This window comes from Scyliorhinus torazame, chromosome 5 (genome assembly GCF_047496885.1).
Source record: "Scyliorhinus torazame isolate Kashiwa2021f chromosome 5, sScyTor2.1, whole genome shotgun sequence".
Taxonomy (NCBI): Eukaryota; Metazoa; Chordata; class Chondrichthyes; order Carcharhiniformes; family Scyliorhinidae; genus Scyliorhinus; species Scyliorhinus torazame.
Genome location: NC_092711.1, coordinates 150341874 through 150361426, shown reverse-complemented (window position 1 = coordinate 150361426; position 19553 = coordinate 150341874). Strand labels below are relative to the sequence as shown.

Here is a 19553-nt window from a genome sequence, read left to right as displayed (position 1 = left end):
GGCTCCAACGTCCACAGTCCTCCTTTCACCTCACCCCCGTTCACTAACTGACTCTAGTTAGCTAGCGCGGGTGGCTCCCCCCCGCCAATACCTCTCGCCCCCTTCCACCCAGTCCCAGAGAAAGAAACACCAAAACAAACCCAACAATCCAACCCCTACAATTCACTAACATAACATTTAACCGTCGCAACACAGAACACCATTAACTGGAACTCTGCAACAATGCAAAGAGAAGTAAATTTCAAATTTCAATACAAATCAATTAAAAAAAAGTTGTAACATTTGTACATTTTCCAGCCGCTCAAACACAGTCCACAGTCTTTCTTCCTGTTCCGCTCTTCACGTCTGTCCCAAGCCTTCTGCCCTCACGAACGCCTCAGCCGCCTCCGCTGTCTCAAAATAAAAGTCTTTGGCTTTATATGTTACTCTCAACTTCGCCGGGTACACCACACCAAATCGCACCCCCTTCTTGTACAAAGCCGCCTTCACTCGCCCAAACGCCGCTCGTCTTTTTGCCAACTCCACCGTCCAATCCTGGTAGATCCGAACCGCAGTACCATCCCACAGCACCTCACGCTTCTGCTTCGCCCAGCTTAATACTTTCTCCTTCATGCAAAACTTATGGAAGCAGATAATTACTGCCCTGGGTGGCTCGTTCACTTTGGGCTTCGGCCTTAATGACCGATGAGCTCGGTCTAGCTCGTACAGGGTGGGGTTCTCACCCTCCCCCATCAGCTCCGCCAACTTCTTAGCGAAGTATTGCGTTGGCCTTGGGCCCTCTGTCCCTTCGGGCAAGCCCACAATTCTCAAATTGTGCCGCCTTGAGCGGTTTTCCAAGTCTTCCAGCTTTGCTCGGAGCCCTCTGTTAACCTCCACCACCCTCCGCAGCTCGTCTCCCATCGAGGGGACCTGGTCGCTGTGTCGTGTCAGGGCCTCCTCCACCTCCTTCATCTTCTCGCCCTGCTCTCTCACCTCGGCCAATGCCTTTGCCACCTCCACCCTGATCGGGCCAATTTGCCTCCTCCAACAATGACCTCACCACGACCACCATCTCTTTCCTCAGGATCTCCATGTGCCTCACCAAACGTTTTTCCAGCTCCACCACCATCACCTCGGTCACCTTCTCCACCGTAAGTAGTGCGGTCCCACCTTGCAGTTCGGCTTCCGCCATCCTGTCAACACTTTTCTTTTGCTCGTCTTCTCCTTCGGCGGCGAACCCGCGTTTCCTCCTTTCTTTGACGCTGCTTTTCGCATCTTTTAGCGGCTTATTGTTTTTTATCTTCTTTCCTTTCTCCTCTCTCTTCCTTCACTCTCCTGCTCTTCATCAATCTGACATTCTTCTCTTTTGAGAAAAAAAAACTTTTACCAAACTTCCATGAATCTTCTTTCTTTCTCCTCTACATTCACCTGGGACCAGGCTTCAAACCTTCTTCTTCCTAGGTGGGAGCCATCCGACGTGGAGCACCCTCCCTACATGGCGCTCGGGCCTGCCGCCTCGACCTCTTCATAGCTCCGCCCCCACTGCTCCGACCTGCCGGGCCCGGCGCCTCAGCCTCCGCCGCCTGACACCCGCGCGGGGTTTCCCGCTGGCTGCTCGTGGCGGCCCCAAAGGCCGACGATAGTCGGGGAGTGCGTGGAGTCTCGGGGATGTCCCCGAAATCGCCGCGAATCGCGGCCACCGGCGGGAGCTCTTTTTTTTGCAGCAGCCCTGCTCGCCCACCCCACCGGAAGTCCCTCGTAAGGCTCAACCTAACGCAGCTAAAAGTGGTACATAGAACCCACTTGACCAGAACCTGAATGAACAGGCTCTTCCCGGAGGTGGAAGATAGATGTGAACGGTGCCAAGGAGGTCCGGCCAACCACACCCACATGTTCTGGTCTTGCCCCAGACTTGTTGGGTACTGGACAGCCTTCTTCGAGGCAATGTCCAAAGTGGTGGGGATGAGGGTGGAGCCATGCCCGAAAGTGGCGGTTTTTGGGGTATCAGACCAGCCAGGTCTATTCCTGGGGAGGAGGGCGGATGCCCTTGCCTTTGCCTCCCTATCGCCCGCCGGAGAATCCTGATCGGCGGGCGGTCAGCAGCACCACCCAAAGCTGCAGACTGGCTGTCCGACCTATCGGAATCTCTCCAAATGGAGAAAATCAAATTCACTATCCGTGGGTCGGAAGAGGAATTCCACAAAACATGGGAGCCACTCGCCCGACTGTTCCGAGACCTGTTTGTGGCCAACACGTAAATAGATAAATAGCCAGTAGCCAGGGAGAAATAGCCAGGACAAAACAAAAAGAGGAAAGCGAGGGAGGGCCATGGTGGGCTGGGGTGCAAGGTGAGGGAGCAAAACCCAGCAAGAAAGAATGGGGGGCAGCAGTGAAGAAGGGGGGGAAAGGTAGGGGGGGGGGGGGAAGAGTCAGGGAGAGGGGAGCTGGGGGAGGGGCGTCAGGGAGAGGAGAGCTGGGGAGAGGGGGAGGGTCAGGGAGAGGGGAGCTAGAAGGGAGGGGGAGGTCAGGGAGAGGGGAGCAGGAGTGGGGAGGGGAGTCAGGGAGAGAGGAGCTGGGGGGGAGGGGGGGTGCTGGAGGAGGGGTAGGGAGGATTGAATGCTGAGCCAGACGGTGACAGACTGTAAATAGAGAAACCTAAGAAGAAACCTTTGTGACTGTACAATACATGACAACGAAAGGCAATGTATACAATATTGAAAATGCCAATAAAAAGATTTTTATTTTAAAGATGGCAAGGAACAGGCTACAGATGAGTTCAAGAGAAACTATTTGTATCCAGAACATTGTGAACATCCCTTTACTCTGGTTGTCTTTGATCCTCAAATCATTTTCTGTTTTATAACCATGTTCTGTTTCATTAATAAACTTTTATCAGTAAAAATATTTGATTTTTCTGAACTTTTCATGATTAGATTGATGCACTTTAAGGAAAGTGGGTGGGAGGGGTTGACAGGCTCTCTAACAGAAAGTGAGTCCCTCTGTGGTAATTGGCAAAGGAGCCAGAGGGGGAGATGAGATTTTATTTTATTTATTGACACAGTGAGTTGTTCTGATCTGCCCGAAAGCAGATTCAATAGTATCTTTCCAAAGGGTAAATACTTGAACGGGAAGAATTTGCAGGGCTGTGGCGAAAGGGCAGAGCAGTTGGATGAATGGGAGAGTCCTTTCAAAGAGATAGCAGGGGCACGATGGGCTGAATGGATTCCTCCTGCAGTCTGTGAATCTGAGCCTCCTGTTTTTGTGCAGGTTAAAAGGGACAGATTTCATTGCAGCCTCTTCCCTGTATATGTATTTAAAGAGACGGGTTTCTCTTTAGCTCTGAGTGACCGATATAACAATTGGTTGGAGGCCCATTTCCCAGTCAGTCCTCCAGCACCTTCCTGTCTCTCTATTAGTGCGTCGCCCATGGCAGTTTCCCAACTGGGGCCCAGGCCCCGTTATTCTCAGCTAAATTTAGCCCTCAGCTCCATCGCCTGCCTGTCATTGACATGAGCAACAGAGACAGAAAGGTCCCGAGGCTCAAATGGGAAGTCAAAACTTGTGGCTCTAAACCAACACTTAAACATTTGTCAGTCAAATCCAGGTTATTTATACTGGGGTTTTTATTGTTAGATTTAGGCACTGGAGGGAAAGGGTGGGGGTTTTAAAGGGTAACTTTCCCTTTCTAACTTTATATTGTTACATCCAACATTCCTCGTCCCAGCACTGAGGGAGTGCTGCACTGTCAGAACAGCCTTCTTTCAAATAAGATGTTAAACTGAGGCCCTGTCTGCCCCTCTCAGGTGGGTGTAAAAGTTCCCGCAGCCACTATTTTGAAGAAGAGCAGGGGAGTTATCCCCGGTGTCCTGGTCAATATTTATCCCTCAGTCAACATCACTAAAAACAGATCATCTGCTCATTATCATTTGCTGTTTGTGGGATCTTGCTGTGTGTAAATTGGCTGCTGCGTTTCCTGCATTACAACAGTGACTACACTTTAAAAGTACTTCATTGGCTGGAAAGTACTTTGGGACGTCCGGTGGTTGTGAAAGGTGCTATACAAATGCAAGTTTTTAAATTGAAGATTTATGTTATCTGAACTTGTTATTTGGAACTCAATTGATTTCAGCCACCCCCATCATACCATTAAAAAAATTCACTTTGGTTCAGACAAGGCAATTAAGGCAAAGGCAGAATTCTCTTGATATTGAATTTAAAAGGTTTATTCAAAGAAACTTTCAGACATTGCCTTTTACAACTTCATGTGGGTGATCAGTCTGTAGAAGCGTTACCCTCTCTGGCTCCTTTGACAGTCATTTCCTTGGAACTCGGCCTCGGGAACCTTCAGTACGTGGACTCAAAGCCCCCGAGTGTGGAGACCTGGGTTAGTGACAGCTGGGTTTCTCAGTCTCGAGAAAATAAAGTTCGCCTTAAGAGGGTCAATGTCAGGGTTCACCCCGAGGTGGCAGCCTTTCGTCGACTTTCTCGGGGAAAATTAAAATGTCAGCAGATGCAGTATTCCGGGGGGGGGGGGGGGGTTGTTGTTGTATGGTTGGGGTGTGTGAAGATTAGGTTGTGGGGGGGAATGTTTATTTTACCATGTTGATGTCATTGTTTATGTTACTGTTATAAAAATTTTCAAAGACCTTAATAAAATATTATTAAAAGAAAATCTATATTTGAAATGAATGAAATGAAAATCGCTTATTGTCACAAGTAGGCTTCAAATGAAATTACTGTGAAAAGCCCCTAGTCGCCACATTCCAGCGCCTGTTCAGGGAGGCTGGTATGGGAATTGAATCGTGCTGCTGGCCTGCCTTGGTCTGCTTTCAAAGCCAGCGATTTAGCCCTATGCTAAACCAGCCCCTGTTTGTTGCATTCATGTGAAATGAAAGTCACCTTTGAACATTCTCCCAGTGTCTGTCTGGGTCTCACTCCCACAACTCAAAAAGATATGCAGAGGAGGTCAATTGGCCACGCTAAATTGCCTCTTAATTGGAAAAAACAAATTGGGTACTCTAAATTTATTTTTAAAAATAAATGAATGTCACCAATGGACCAGGGGACCATAGGCTGCTCTCCCCTTTGAGTGAGAGAGCTGACTGGTGGTGATTTACCCTGAGAGTCACCACACCTCAGATGAGGGGCAAGGTTCATGGATAACCTCCGCCGATATGGGAGTTGAATCCATGTTATTGGAGTCACTCCGCATCACAAACCAGCCATCCAGCCAACTGAGCTAACTGGCCCTTGAATATGTAATAATTCCTTAACTATTATCTATTCGCTATCTCCCATTAGTTTCCCCGTCCATCTCAGACAGCTTGCCCCTCATAACCTGTTAGTTTACTTCTGTCAGAAGCACTTAGATACATTAAACAAAAGAGCCAGCTAACCACCACAGCCCATCTTCATGGCAACACGGCATGATTTAGGGGATTCCAAACAGAAATGGGAACTATATATCTTTTAACTTACAAAAGCCCTTTCACTCTGTGATTCTTTTATTGTGCAATTTAAAGCCTGGTATTCGCAACAAGTTTTGAATATCATCAACCCACTGGAGGCAAAGTTGTGAAACCGGAGTGTCCAGCAGAAAGAAACCCTCCAACAATCCCCACTGACCAACTGTCAGAATGAACAAAATGCAGTCCTCAAGGTAATTGAGAGCACAAGCAAGAACAGCAGAATCCAATCCCAGCAATCAATTGTGAACTTGTTGGTGTCTCAGCAGATGTGATGAAACACAAAATCCCTTCCCACATTGAGAACAGGTGAACAGCCTCTCCCCAGTGTGAACTCGCTGGTGTGTCTGCAGGTTGGATAATTGAATGAATCCCTTCCCACACTGAGAGCAGGTGAACGGCTTCTCTCCAGTGTGAACCCGCTGATGTCTCTGAAGGCTGGATAAAACACTGAATCCCTTCCCACACCGAGAGCAGGTGAATGGCTTCTCCCCAGTGTGAACTCTCAGATGTGTTTCCAGGTTGGACAACTGAGTAAATCCCTTCCCACACTGAGAGCAGTTGAATGGCATCTCCCCAGTGTGAACTCTCTGGTGTGCCTGCAGGTTGGATGAACAACTGAATCCCTTCCCACACTGAGAGCAGGAGAATGGCTTCTCCCCAGTGTGAACTCGCTGGTGTGTCTGTAGCGGGAATAGCTGAGTGAATCCCTTCCCACACTGAGAGCAGGTGAACGGCTTCTCCCCAGTGTGAACTGCCTGATGTCTGTGCAGGGTGGAGGAATCACTGAATCCCCTCCCACACTGGGAGCATGTGAACGGCCTCTCCCCAGTGTGAAATCACTGGTGTGTCCGCAGATGGGATAACTGAGTGAATGACTTCCCACACTGAGAGCAGGTGAATGGCCTCTCCCCAGTGTGAATGCGCCGATGAGCCTCTAGTGCAGAAGGGGCTCCGTATCCCTTCCCACAATCTCCACATTTCCACGGTCTGTCCATATTTTGAATCTTTGTGTCTCGCCGGGTTGGACAATCAGCTGAAGCCTTGACAACACAGAACCCACATGTATGGTCTCTCCCCCCTGTGAATGGCGTGATATTCTTTCAGACTGTGTAACTGATTCAGGCTCTTTCCACAGTCAGTGCTCTGGAACACTCTCACTCAGGTGTGTGTGTCTCGGTACTTTTCCAGTCACACTGATGTTTAAAATATTTTGAAGCCTACAGAACGGGCAAACATTTCTCCTTCCAGATTCAAAGACCGATGGTATTCAGGTCCAGAGGAATCGAGTGACTGTCAGATCGAGACTTGACGCTTGCAATTTTTGTCTGTGATTCCTCCTCTTCTAATATCCTGTAAAAAGAATTTACAAAAAATATCACTGTCAGTACAGGATAGAAATTCAGAACAGACAATTCTAGTTTCTCTGGAACGTTCTTTCTTTCCCCAAATGCTGTAAATCTCCATCCCACACACCCTCCCTCCATTCTCACTCTGCTATATCTGATCTTAACCCTTCCAAATCTCCTGAAGGTGCTGATTCAGGCTGATTGACAGATCCATGATCATCACTTCCTGTCAGAACACAGATCATAACAAATAGAAGCTGCATTCAGCCATTCAGTCCATAGAACCTGCTCAACCATTAAATGAGCTAATTGGCCGATCTACCTCAGCACCATTTTCTCACACTATCCCCCATCGATATGTTCAATATCGAGAAACCTGTCAATCTCAGTCTGAAAATACTTGATGACTGAGGTTCCACAGTCCTCTGGGGTAGAGAATTCCAGATCTTCGCCACATCCTCGAGTGAAGAAATTCCTCCTCATCTCAGCTTTCTCTCCATTTTCCGACTTGTTGCCCATAACATCTTTGGGTTGTGGGGGTGAGATCCACGCAGACGCAGGGAGAATGTGCAAACTCAACACGGACAGTGACCCGGGGCCTGGATCGAAGTCGGGTCCTCGGTGCCGTGAAGCAGCAGAGATTAACCATGCTGCCCACTGCCTTAAATGTTAGCCATCTCCTGGGGAAGCCAGCTCTTTAATTGTGAACATTAGGAAAGAGACCATCATTTTAGCCAGACAAATAAATGTGTCAAGCTGAGGGAGCAAAGGATGTCAATGTCTTTAAGCCATGATGTGGAGATGCTACCCAAAGATGTGCAGGGTAGGTGGATTGGCCATGCCAAATTGCCTTTTAATTGGAAAAAAGGAATTGGGTATTCTAAATTTACTTTTAGAAAGAAAAAAATTAAAATCAGGCAGAGATATGTCTAATGTTTTTATATGGTACATATTTAATATAATATTTATGGTTCTGTAATTAAGTACATTTATTATTGTTTCTAGTTGTGTAATAATGTATGCAGTTACGTTATATATTTCCAGTCTTCTCTTCCCTCAGAGGGTTAGTAGTCTCTGGATTTCTCTTCCACAGGGACCAGTGGGATCTGAGGGTCATTGAATATATTCAAGGATGAGTTAGCTATGGACTGAATGGCTGAATGCAGCATCTATTTGTTATGATCTGTGTTCTGACAGGAAGTGATGATCATGGGTCTGTCATGAGCACAGTAAGACGCCTTACAACACCAGGTTAAAGTCCAACAGGTTTGTTTCGAATCACTAGCTTTTGGAGCACAGCTCCTTCCTCAGGTGAATGGAAGGGGCTGAAGATGGAGCAGTGCTGCGAAAGCTAGTGATTCGAAGCAAACCTGTTGGATTTTTACCTGGTGTTGTAAGACTTCTCAATGTCTTTAAGAGAGAGAGACCTGGGCCAAGCTTTCCAGAGTCTGCACCCTCCCTGGATTCACTTTCTTTCCCTTCAGTTGCTGCAAGTCATCAATTGAAGGTCAGAATGAGAAAATAAATGGAAAGGGGAAGAAAAGAAAATGTTTTACTCACAGATGTGGGAGACAGGAGGACATTTCAGTCTGTGTGAAGCCCAATCTCCTTTCACATGAAGCCCGCGCTGATTGGAGGACCAGCATCCTTCCGGTCCTAACTCTATCCATTGGCCAACACCTCACAGGAAGGTCAGGGGCTGGGCTTTCCCTCGCACATGCGCAGCCTCTCCTCTCTCTTGGACATGCGCAGTCCCGTGTCCGGGGGGGGAGGGGAAATCACCGAGCGGCTTCTCGCTCTCGCCGGAGCCGTCAGCCGGTTGTCTGGAAATCTTGTCTGGAGGAGAAGGAACTATGAGTGGGGCGGAGCTGCTATGTCCGCGCGCCGGGCCTGCGCATTGGAACCCTGAGACGTCACCACGGATTCACGTGCGTGAGCAGTAAATTTGTGACCAATAGGAAGAGTTGGTGAACCGGAAGAACTCTCTTCCACCATCCAATCAGCTCCCCCGTTGTCTGAATGCGGAAGCTGAACAATGAGCAACACTGGGGCTTCACAAAGACGGTAACTTCCTCCTGTCTCTAACATCTGTGAGTAAAACACTTTCTTTTCTCTCCCCTTGCAGCAACTGAGGGGAAAGGAAGTGAATCCAAGGAGGGTGCAGACTTTGGAAAGGTTGGCCCAGGTCTCTCTCTCTCCCTCTCTCTCTTAAAGACATTGACATCCTTTCCTCCCTCAGCTTGACACATTAACTTGTCTGGCTAAAAGGATGGTCTCTTTCCTAATGTTCACAATTAAAGGGCTAGTTTCTCCAGGAGATGGCTGACATTTAAGGAGATAGTGAATTAATATAGCACAGAGACAGTCTCGTGTAGTTATATGGTACAGGAGAGGATGCAGAGGAAATTCATAAGCATGTTGCCTGGGCGTTACAGCGATGAAGAGAGCCTGGTTGGGAGTTTCCTGGGAGCAGAGGAGGCTGGGGATATGTGATATGGGTGGCACGGTAGAACAGTGGTTAGCACTGTTGCTTCACAACACCAGGATCCCAGGTTCGATTCCTAGCTTGGGTCACTGTCTGTGCGGAGTCTGGACATTCTCCCCGTGTCTGCGTGGGTTTCCTCCGGGTGCTCCGGTTTCCCCCCACAATCCAAAGATGTGCAGGTTAGGTGGATTGGCCATGATAAATTGCCCTTAAGTGCCCAAAATTGCCCTTAGTGTGGGTAGGGTTACTGGGTTTTGGGGATAGGGTGGAGGTGTTGACCTTGGGTAGGGTGCTCTTTCCAAGAGGTGCTCCTTCCAAGGGCCGGTGCAGATTCAATGGGCCGAATGGCCTCCCTTCTGCACTGTAGATTCAAGCACCGCCCAGCTCACTACAAAAAAATCAATCCGGGAATACACCCTATACACATGCAAGAAGAAGGATTATTTTCTCTCTCTCTGCCGGGTTCACGAACCTTCACGGATACACCAACCCGATCCTTTCCATGAACCCCCCCAACTCTTTCATCATTCTCAACCTTCCCATCGACTTGGGGCTCGATCTCCACAATCTCACCTCCATTACACAATTAAAATCCACTCCCATGATCAGCTGGTGAGAATCCAGGTCCGGAATCGCTCCCAGTAACCTCTTTACAAAACCAATATCATCCCAATTGGGCGCAGACACCAACACCACCGCCGTCCCCTCTCACGCCCCACTCATTATCACAAACCTCCCAGGTCCAACACCTCTCTGGCCCCCGTAAACCCTGTTCTCTTGCTCAACAAAATGGCCACCCCCTTGACTTCCAATCAAGTGAAACACTTGACCCATTCATCCCTTCCTCAGTCTCATGGGGCTGGTTTAGCACACTGGGCTAAATCGCTGGCTTTTAAAGAAGACCAAGGCAGGCCAGCAGCACGGTTCAATTCCCGTACCAGCCTCCCCGAACAGGCGCCGGAATGTGGCGACTAGGGGCTTTTCACAGTAACTTTATTTGACGCCTACTTGTTCATTTTCATTTTCAACTGACATTTCACCCTGAGATGCATCTTCTGCAAGAAAATCACCTCCGCTCCCAAACTCTTCAGGTGTGGAAACATACAGGACCTCTTGACCCACCCATGTAGTCGGCGGACGTTCCCTGTCACGATTCTCACCAAAGGCTTACGCCTCCACCCCCCTCTAGTGTCCGCCAACATCACCATTGGGTTACCACCCCCTCCCCCATCCCCACATTGAACCGGGCCCACCCAAGATGGCCCCCCCACCCTGCCCATGACCAAACCCATCCTCCATACCTCCCACGTCGCCGTGCCCTCCACCACCACCCCCCCCCGCCTCACTACACTTCCATTCACTGGCATTACCTGCTAACATGGCAACTCCCACCCGAAGGCCCCAAGCCCAGCCTCCATACAACCTGCATTGACCTTTCGTAGAAACGTGACCATGTGCAACAAGCACCGGACTACAGTAAAGACTGAAAATACCAACACGTCCAGAAAAAATACCCAAAACACAACAAAAGTCGGGGGGGGGGGGGGGGGGGGGGGGTAATCGCTCCACTTCCAACTTTCACGGACAGAACTCCTCCACTCAAGAGTCACCTTTCAGCTCTCCCCCAGCTTATGTTCCTTGATAAAGTCATTTACCTCCTCCGGCGGCCCAAAATAATATTCCCGGTTCCCACAGGTCATCCAAAGTCTGGCCGGGTACAGCACCCCGAATCGGGTACAGCACTGCCTTGGCCTTGTTGAACCCCGCCCGCCTCCTGGCCAGCTCCCCTCCAATGTCCTGATATATCCTGATTCGGTTTGCCTCCCATTCACAGTCCTGCCGTGCCCTGGCCCACCGCAGGATCTTTTCTTTGTCCTGGAACTTCTACATCCGCACGATCACTGCCCACGGCCGCTCCCCCACTCTCAGCTTCTGTCTCAGGGACCAATGGGCCTGATCCACCTCTGGGGCCTTGTCCAACACCTTCTCCTCCACCAATGATGCCAGCATCCTGGCGACCTAGTTCGTAGCACTCATTCCCTCCACTCCCTCTGACAGACCCACAATCCACAGATTTTGCCACCTGGACCTGTTCTCCTGCTCCCCCGCCCTCGGCAGCAGTGACTTACACAACTCCCTCGGGATCGCCACCTCCACCTCCAAAAGCACAATACGGTCCATCTGATCGGTCTCCACCTTCTCCACTTCCCGGATCATCACCCCCTGCATCTCGAGGCACTTTCTCACCGTTCCAGGGTCCCGCGAAGTGGTGCCACTGCCCCCTCAATCGCCTCGACCAGTCGCTCTGCATTCCCTCTGCTGCCCAATCTCCTCTTTAATGAAGCCCATCAGTTGCTCCATCTGCAGTTTTCCCGTTGTCAATGACCCCCCCCCCCCCTCCCCCCCCCCCCACCCCCTCCTTTGTAATTGGAACAGCGCCAAGAGTCTCCCCACCTCTTTCACCAGCTCTTTACCTGTCTTCAGCCGGGTCTGATAGCCCATAAACATGCCCATCCAGGGGAGAACCTCTTGCCCTGCACTCTCGCTCCACATTACCACTGAATGTACCCGGAACTCAGGCAAAAAGGGACAAAACCAACACCTTCGAGCAGGAACCGCCCTGTGTGCGCCCACTCGCTCCGTGGCTGAGCCGCCCTGTGTGCGCCCACTCACTCCGTGGCTGAGCCGCCCTGTGTGCGCCCACTCACTCCGTGGCTGAGCCGCCCTGTGTGCGCCCACTCGCTCCGTGTCTGAGCTGCCCTGTGTGCGCCCACTCACTCCGTGGCTGAGCCGCCCTGTGTGCGCCCACTCACTCCGTGGCTGAGCCACCCTGTGTGCGCCACTCACTCCCTGGCTGAGCTGCCCTGTGTGCGCCCACTCACTCCGTGGCTGAGCCGCCCTGTGTGCGCCCACTCGCTCCCTGGCTGAGCTGCCCTGTGTGCGCCCACTCACTCCGTGGCTGAGCCGCCCTGTGTGCGCCCACTCACTCCGTGTCTGAGCCGCCCTGTGTGCGCCCACTCACTCCGTGGCTGAGCCGCCCTGTGTGCGCCCACTCGCTCCGTGGCTGAGCCGCCCTGTGTGCGCCCACTCACTCCGTGGCTGAGCCACCCTGTGTGCGCCCACTCACTCCGTGGCTGAGCCGCCCTGTGTGCGCCCACTCACTCCGTGGCTGAGCCGCCCTGTGTGCGGCCACTCGCTCCGTGGCTGAGCCGCCCTGTGTGCGCCCACTCGCTCCGTGGCTGAGCGCCCTGTGTGCGACCACTCACTCCGTGGCTGAGCGCCCTGTGTGCGCCCACTCGCTCCATGGCTGAGCCGCCCTGTGTGCGCCCACTCGCTCCGTGGCTGAGCCGCCCTGTGAGCGCCCACTCACTCCGTGGCTGAGCCGCCCTGTGTGCGCCCACTCACTCCGTGGCTGAGCCGCTCTGTGTGCGCCCACTCACTCCGTGGCTGAGCCGCCCTGTGAGCGCCCACTCACTCCGTGGCTGAGCCGCCCTGTGTGCGCCCACTCACTCCGTGGCTGAGCCGCCCTGTGTGCGCCCACTCGCTTCGTGGCTGAGCCGCCCTGTGTGCGCCCACTCGCTCCGTGGCTGAGCCGCCCTGTGTGCGCCCACTCGCTCCGTGGCTGAGCCGCCCTGTGTGCGCCCACTCGCTCCGTGGCTGAGCCGCCCTGTGTGCGCCCACTCGCTCCGTGGCTGAGCCGCCCTGTGTGCGCCCACTCACTCCGTGGCTGAGCTGCCCTGTGTGCGCCCACTCGCTCCGTGGCTGAGCCGCCCTGTGTGCGCCCACTCACTACGTGGCTGAGCCGCCCTGTGTGCGCCCACTCACTCCGTGGCTGAGCCGCCCTGTGTGCGCCCACTCACTCCGTGGCTGAGCCGCCCTGTGTGCGCCCACTCGCTCCGTGGCTGAGCCGCCCTGTGTGCGCCACTCACTCCGTGGCTGAGCCGCCCTGTGTGCGCTCACTCGCTCCGTGGCTGAGCCGCCCTGTGTGCGCCCACTCGCTCCGTGGCTGAGCCGCCCTGTGTGCGCCCACTCGCTCCGTGGCTGAGCCGCCCTGTGTGCGCCCACTCACTCGGTGGCTGAGCCGCCCTGTGTGCGCCCACTCACTCCGTGGCTGAGCCGCCCTGTGTGCGCCCACTCACTCCGTGGCTGAGCGCCCTGTGTGCGACCACTCACTCCGTGGCTGAGCGCCCTGTGTGCGCCCACTCGCTCCGTGGCTGAGCCGCCCTGTGTGCGCCCACTCACTCCGTGGCTGAGCCGCCCTGTGTGCGCCCACTCGCTCCGTGGCTGAGCCGCCCTGTGTGCGCCCACTCACTCCGTGGCTGAGCCGCCCTGTGTGCGCCCACTCACTCCATGGCTGCTACTGGAAGTCCATGATGTGCCCTTTCTAATTTGAAACGCCCAGGCTTCACATCCAGCTTGAGAAAACGTGGCAGCCGGTCCTCGAAGAACCCAATGGGAGCCTCACCCTCCACACCTTCTGACAGGCCAACGACTCGGATGTCCTTTCTCTGACCCTCTGTTCTCCAGGAGTCCCCCACGTCACTCGGCCGGTTTTCCAAGGATTGAATTCTTGCCTCCGCTGAGGAGGCATCTTGCTCAACGTTCAGGATTCTCTCCTCAGGATCATCGAGCCTCTTCATGGTGTTTTACAGCTCGGCCTCACGAGCTCACAGATATTGAGTCAGCACACCCAGCCTCTGGTCAAGAACACGGAGAATGTCGTCAGTCATAATCTTCACCAGCTCCGAGAGAGTCCCGGAGAGCGCGGGGTCGAGAGACCTCCTGAGGGTCAGGCCGCCATGTTGAAAAGGCGTCTCCAGCCCCGCTGAATCCGCCTGCACTCTTTTATCAACGGATTTCTTGATGTTTTTCAGCATAATCTTACCAAACCTAATCCGAAGCGCTCGAGGGACATCATAGAATTTACAGTGCAGAAGGAGGCCATTCGGCCCATCGGGTCTGCACCGGCTCTTGGAAAGAGCACCCTACCCAAGGTCAACACCTCCACCCTATCCCCATAACCCAGTAACCCCACCCAACACTAAGGGCAATTTTGGACAATAAGGGCAATTTATCATGGCCAATCCACCTAACCTGCACATCTTTGGACTGTGGGAGGAAACCGGAGCACCCGGAGGAAACCCACGCACACACAGGGATGATGTGCAGACTCCGCACAGACAGTGACCCAACCTGGAATCAAACCTGGGACCCTGGAGCTGTGAAGCAATTGTGCTATCCACAATGCTACCGTGCTGCCCGACATGGCAACAAATATTAAATCAAGATGAGGTAGATGAGTGCTGGGCAATCGGGATAAATGACGGATTCTCGGCGAGTGGCACCAGAACCTGCGGAAAAGCAGCTATTTTCGCGCCCGCTTCACGACCGATTTCCGATTGACGAGATGATAGAGGATTGTGGGGAACCGGCAGGAAAATGGAGAGAAAGCTGAGATGAGAAGGGATTTCTTCACTCGATGATGTGGTGCTGCTTTGGAATTCTTAGAATCCCTACAGTGCAGTAGGAGGCCATTCGGACCATCGAGCCTGCACGGGTCCATATTCCACCCTATCCCTGCAACCCCATAATCTAATCTGGACACGAAGGGGCAATTTAGCACAGCCAATTCACTCACCCCGTACATCTAGGAGAACCCAGAGCACCCGGAGGAAACCCACGCAGACACGGGGAGAACGTACAAACTCCACACAGACATTGACCCAAGGCTGGAATTGAACACGGGACCCTGGCATTGTGAGGCAGCATTACTAACCACTGTGCTACCATGCTGCCGTAATTCTCTACCCCAGAGGGCTGTGGAGCCTCAGTCATCAAGTATTTTCAGGACAGAGATTGATAGGTTTCTCGGTATTGAAGATATTGAGGGATATGGGGGATAGTGTGGAAAATGGTGCTGAGGTAGATCGGTCAATGAGCTCATTGAATGGTTGAGCAGGCTCGATGGGCCGAATGGCCGACTGCAGCTCCTGTTTGTTATGATCTCTGTGTCCAGGACAGGAAGCAGTGAGCAGGGATCTGTCAATCTGCCTGAATCAGCACCTTCAGGAGAATTGGGAGGGTGAATATTAGATACAGCAGAGTGAGAATGGAGGGAGAGTGTGTGGGATGGAGAATTACAGCTTTTGGAGAATGAGAGGGGAAAGAATGTTCCAGAGAAACTAGAATTGTCTGTTTATGAATTTCTATCCTGTACTGACAGTGACGATTCCTTTTCAGGAGATTAGAAGTGGAGGAATTATAGACAGAAGTCGCAAATGTCACATCTGGGATCTGTCACTGTCACTCGATTCCTTGGGACCTGAATATCATCGGCCTTTGAATCTAGAAGGAGAAATGTTTGCCCGATCTGTCAGCTTCAAAGATTTTAAACATCAGTGTGACTGGAAAAGCACCGAGACACACACACCCGAGTGAGAGTGTTCCAGAGAACGGACTGTGGAAAGAACTTTAACCAGTTAAACAGTCTGAAAAAACATCACACCACTCACAGCGGGGAGACCCTACACGTGTTCTGTGTGTGGACGAGGCTTCAACAGTCCAACCGGAGAGACACGAGGACACCCAAAATATGGAGAAACCGTGGAAATGTGGGGATTGTGGGAAGGGATACAGTTTCCCATCAAGGCTCGAAGCTCATCGACGCATTCACACTGGGGAGAGGCCGTTCACCTGCTCTATGTGTGGAAAGGGATTTGTTCAGTTATCCAACCTGAAGTCACATCAGCAAATTCACACTGGGGAGAAGCCATCCACCTGCCCTCAGTGTGGGAAGGGATTCACTCAGTTATCCAGCCTGCGGAAACACCAACGAATTCACACTGGGGAGAAGCCGTTCACCTGCTCTCAGTGTGGGAAGGAATTTGGAAATTCGTCCAACCTGCGGGCACACCAGCGAGTTCACTTCGGGGAGAAGCCGTTCACCTGCTCAGAGTGTGGGAAGGGATTCTGTGTTTCATCACAGCTGCTGAGACACCAACGAGTTCACACTGGGGAGAGGCCATTCACCTGCTCTGTGTGTGGGAAGGAATTCACTCGGTCATCCTATCTGTTGAAACACCAGGGAATTCACAAGTGATGACAGGGTTTGGATTCTGCTGTTATTGCTGCTGTTTATCACATCCAGGACTAAACCATGTTCATTCTGACAGTGAGTGAAGTTGGAGGGTTTCTTTCTGCTGGACTGGCCCATTTCACTGGGTTTGCTTCCACTGGGCTGATGCTCTTTGAGCCTGGGAGAGAACATATCCACTGAAATGATCCACAAAAGCTGAAGAAAGACATTTAATTTATTACTGGATTGGAAATAGTCTTTGTCCCCCCTACAGACAGGTCTAAAATAAATACAGAAAGAACTGGAAAAACGCAGCAGGTCTGGCAGCATCTGTGAGAGAGAAACAGAGTTAACGTTTCACGTCCAATGTAACTCTACCTCAGAACTAAAGAGAGGGAGAAATGTGATGGATTTGATGCTGGTGAGAAAGGGGGAGGGTCAGGTAGAACAAAAGGGAAAGTCAGTGACTTTTCTAGTCAGCTATAACCATGAGAGTAAGGGAAGATGATAGAGGTAAAAAGGTTAAATGAGAACTCATTAGGAATAATTAACTATAATCATATTAAGCATATTAGGGGCTGGTTTAGCACAGGGCTAAATAGCTGGCTTTTAAAGCAGACCAAGGCAGGCCAGCAGCACGGTTCAATTCCCATAACAGCCTCCCCGAACAGGCGCCGGAATGTGGCGACTAGGGGCTTTTCACAGTAACTTCATTTGAAGCCTACCAGTGACAATAAGCGATTTTCATTTCATATCATTTCAGCATTACTTGAGTGCAACAATAGCTGGGAATCCACTAAGGGTTAATCCAGATCATACACTTTAATTTCTTAGGTTTCACATCTGCAAGGTCAGTGATGTCAACTAGCTAAAAGGCCCCATTGTATCGTAAGAACTGGTGCTGCTATCCTAAGAACGAGTAGTCCAGTTTCTGTGGTAACAGCCAGTCTAGAGTGATAATGTCTTAATCAAAACTGTGTTTTTCAATTAATGTTAGATGCAGGTGTGGATAATTTGGAAACTTGGCAAGCGATGGAATGGAAAATTTGCACCAGTGCAATTAAATACAATATCTCTTAAATTGAGGGACAGGCATTTTGGCCGAATTGAGTAATTATAAATTAGTTAAAGCCAATCAGAAGTAAAAAGGTGAGACATTAAGATAACAATATCCTTAAAAATCACAAACCGGGATGGAAAAACGCATCCTGGGATCACCCCATCTATATTTCTGAAACCTATTTCCTTTGCTGCTTGCTTTTACCAATCACCGTCTTTATTTTGCTTAAATTACTTAGTTATTTCATCCTGTGTATTATGATTTGAAGAATTACTACGATCTGTAATTGAATGAAAACTCACTACTGTATTCGCTAAAGACAATCAATCTGACTAGCTTGCTGCAGGGCTAGTTGAAAACTTTCTAAATTTTGTATTGAAAACATGTTTACCAGTGGCACAAGCTGACAAATAAAGTCCAAATGGACTTTGCCAAAAAGCACAGACTTGGCCTCTGTTATTTGGGAACTGAGAAGGGATAACGGATATCCAGGATTCCGAATAGTCACACAGATTCATCAGTCAGGGATTGGTTAGAGTGTTGGTGAGATTAAATGTCAAAAATATCCTGGAACAAAAGGCAAAGGGAGAGATAATGGTTGTACTAAAGAAACAAAGCATTGGTCCAGAGTAAGTGTTAATGGCAGAATAAAGGACAACTCTGGAAGCAAAAAACATGAAAACAAGATGCAGACTGGAACTCGGCAAAAAAACAAATCAAAATGGAGGAGAGAGTTCAGGGTGTGAAGTTGCTGAACTCAGTGTTGAGTTGAGAAGGCTGTAAAGTGCCTCATGAGAAGATGAGGGGCTGTTGGTCCAGCTTGTGTTGGGCTTCTCCGGAACATTGCAGCAGGCCGAGGACAGAAATGTGAGTCTGGGGGACTTCAGTGACGTATTTAGGAGAGGGGGACTCACAAGTTCTAAATATAGATGTTCAGGTACAACAGACACTTACGGGAACTTCCAAACCCAACAACCTGATTGGTGAAGATACAAACCCACTGAAAATGCCCAGGGAGGGGAAAAAACAAGAAAGGTGCGATTACTCTTCAGATTCTGAGGTGTCGCAGGGCTCGGCAAGTAACAAGGTGGCAAGGGCGGGCTCTCCCTCTCCCCTGCCGACTATATCGTCAGCCATCGGCAACGTCGACCGCATTGTGGTGCCCGGATTAGAGAAACATCACCAAAGCTTGGCGGTGGAATTAAAGAAATCGGTCGAGGAGGCCCCGGCTCATAGCTCTGCAAAATGGGAAAATCTGAGTAAAATCCTGGAAACACGTGGTGCCACCGAGAAAAGCTGGGAACAGCCTCTCCAACCATACTGACCAGATCATAACAGCCTCTCCGACCATACAAATCGGATCGTAACAGCCTCTCCGACCATACTGACCGGATCGTACAGCCTCTCCGACCATACTGTTCGGATCGTAACAACCTCTCCGACCATACTGCCTGGATCGTAACAACCTCTCCGACCATACTGACTGGATTGTAACAACCTCTCCGACCATACAAATCGGATCGTAACAGCCTCTCCGACCATACTGACCGGATCGTACAGCCTCTCCGACCATACTGTTCGGATCGTAACAACCTCTCCGACCATACTGCCTGGATCGTAACAACCTCTCCGACCATACTGATCGGATCGTAACAGCCTCTCCGACCATACTGATCGGATCACATCAATAGAAACCAGCCTGACCTACAAACTTCTAACAGGATTAGACAGGGTAGATTCAGAAAGAATATTCTCGATGGTGGGGGAGTCCAGAACTGGGGGTCATAATTGGAGGAAAATGGGTAGTAAACCTTTTAGGGCTGAGGTGAGAGGAAATTTCTTCACCCAGAGAGTAGTGAATCTTTGCAATTCACTATCACAGAAAATAGTTGAGGCCAAAACGTTGTGTAATTTCCAGAAGGAATTAGACAGCTCTTGGGACTAAAGGGATCAGTGGCGATGGAGGGAAGGCTCAGGTTATTCATAAAATCATAGAATTTAAAGTGCAGAAGGAGGCCATTTGGCCCATCGAGTCTGCACCGGCCCTTGGAAAGAGCACCCCACTTAAGCCCACACCTCCAACCTATCCCCGTAACCCCACCTAACCTACCCTCTGTCCTCTCTGGCAGACCCACTATTC

At 50.9% G+C, this 19553-nt stretch overlaps 1 protein-coding gene and 1 long non-coding RNA gene across 4 annotated transcripts in view; one reads left to right on the top strand and one right to left on the bottom strand.

The window, feature by feature from the left end:
* Positions 1-19553, top strand: part of LOC140422057 (uncharacterized) — a 74455-nt gene that overhangs the window by 43381 nt on the left and 11521 nt on the right. Inside the window, exons 2-3 of one of the 3 annotated variants that reach the window (XM_072507041.1) lie at positions 15927-16349; positions 18187-18192. In XM_072507041.1, the coding sequence (XP_072363142.1) occupies positions 15927-16349; positions 18187-18192 (429 nt within the window). The remainder of the gene's footprint in view (positions 1-15926; positions 16350-18186; positions 18193-19553) is intronic. The other 2 variants (XM_072507038.1, XM_072507039.1) reach the window with 2 other exon arrangements.
* On the bottom strand, positions 4187-8471 carry LOC140422112 (uncharacterized). The gene is made up of 2 exons (XR_011947260.1): positions 8354-8471; positions 4187-6797 (listed from the first exon to the last, which is right to left on the bottom strand). It is a non-coding gene; the product is annotated as an uncharacterized lncRNA (long non-coding RNA).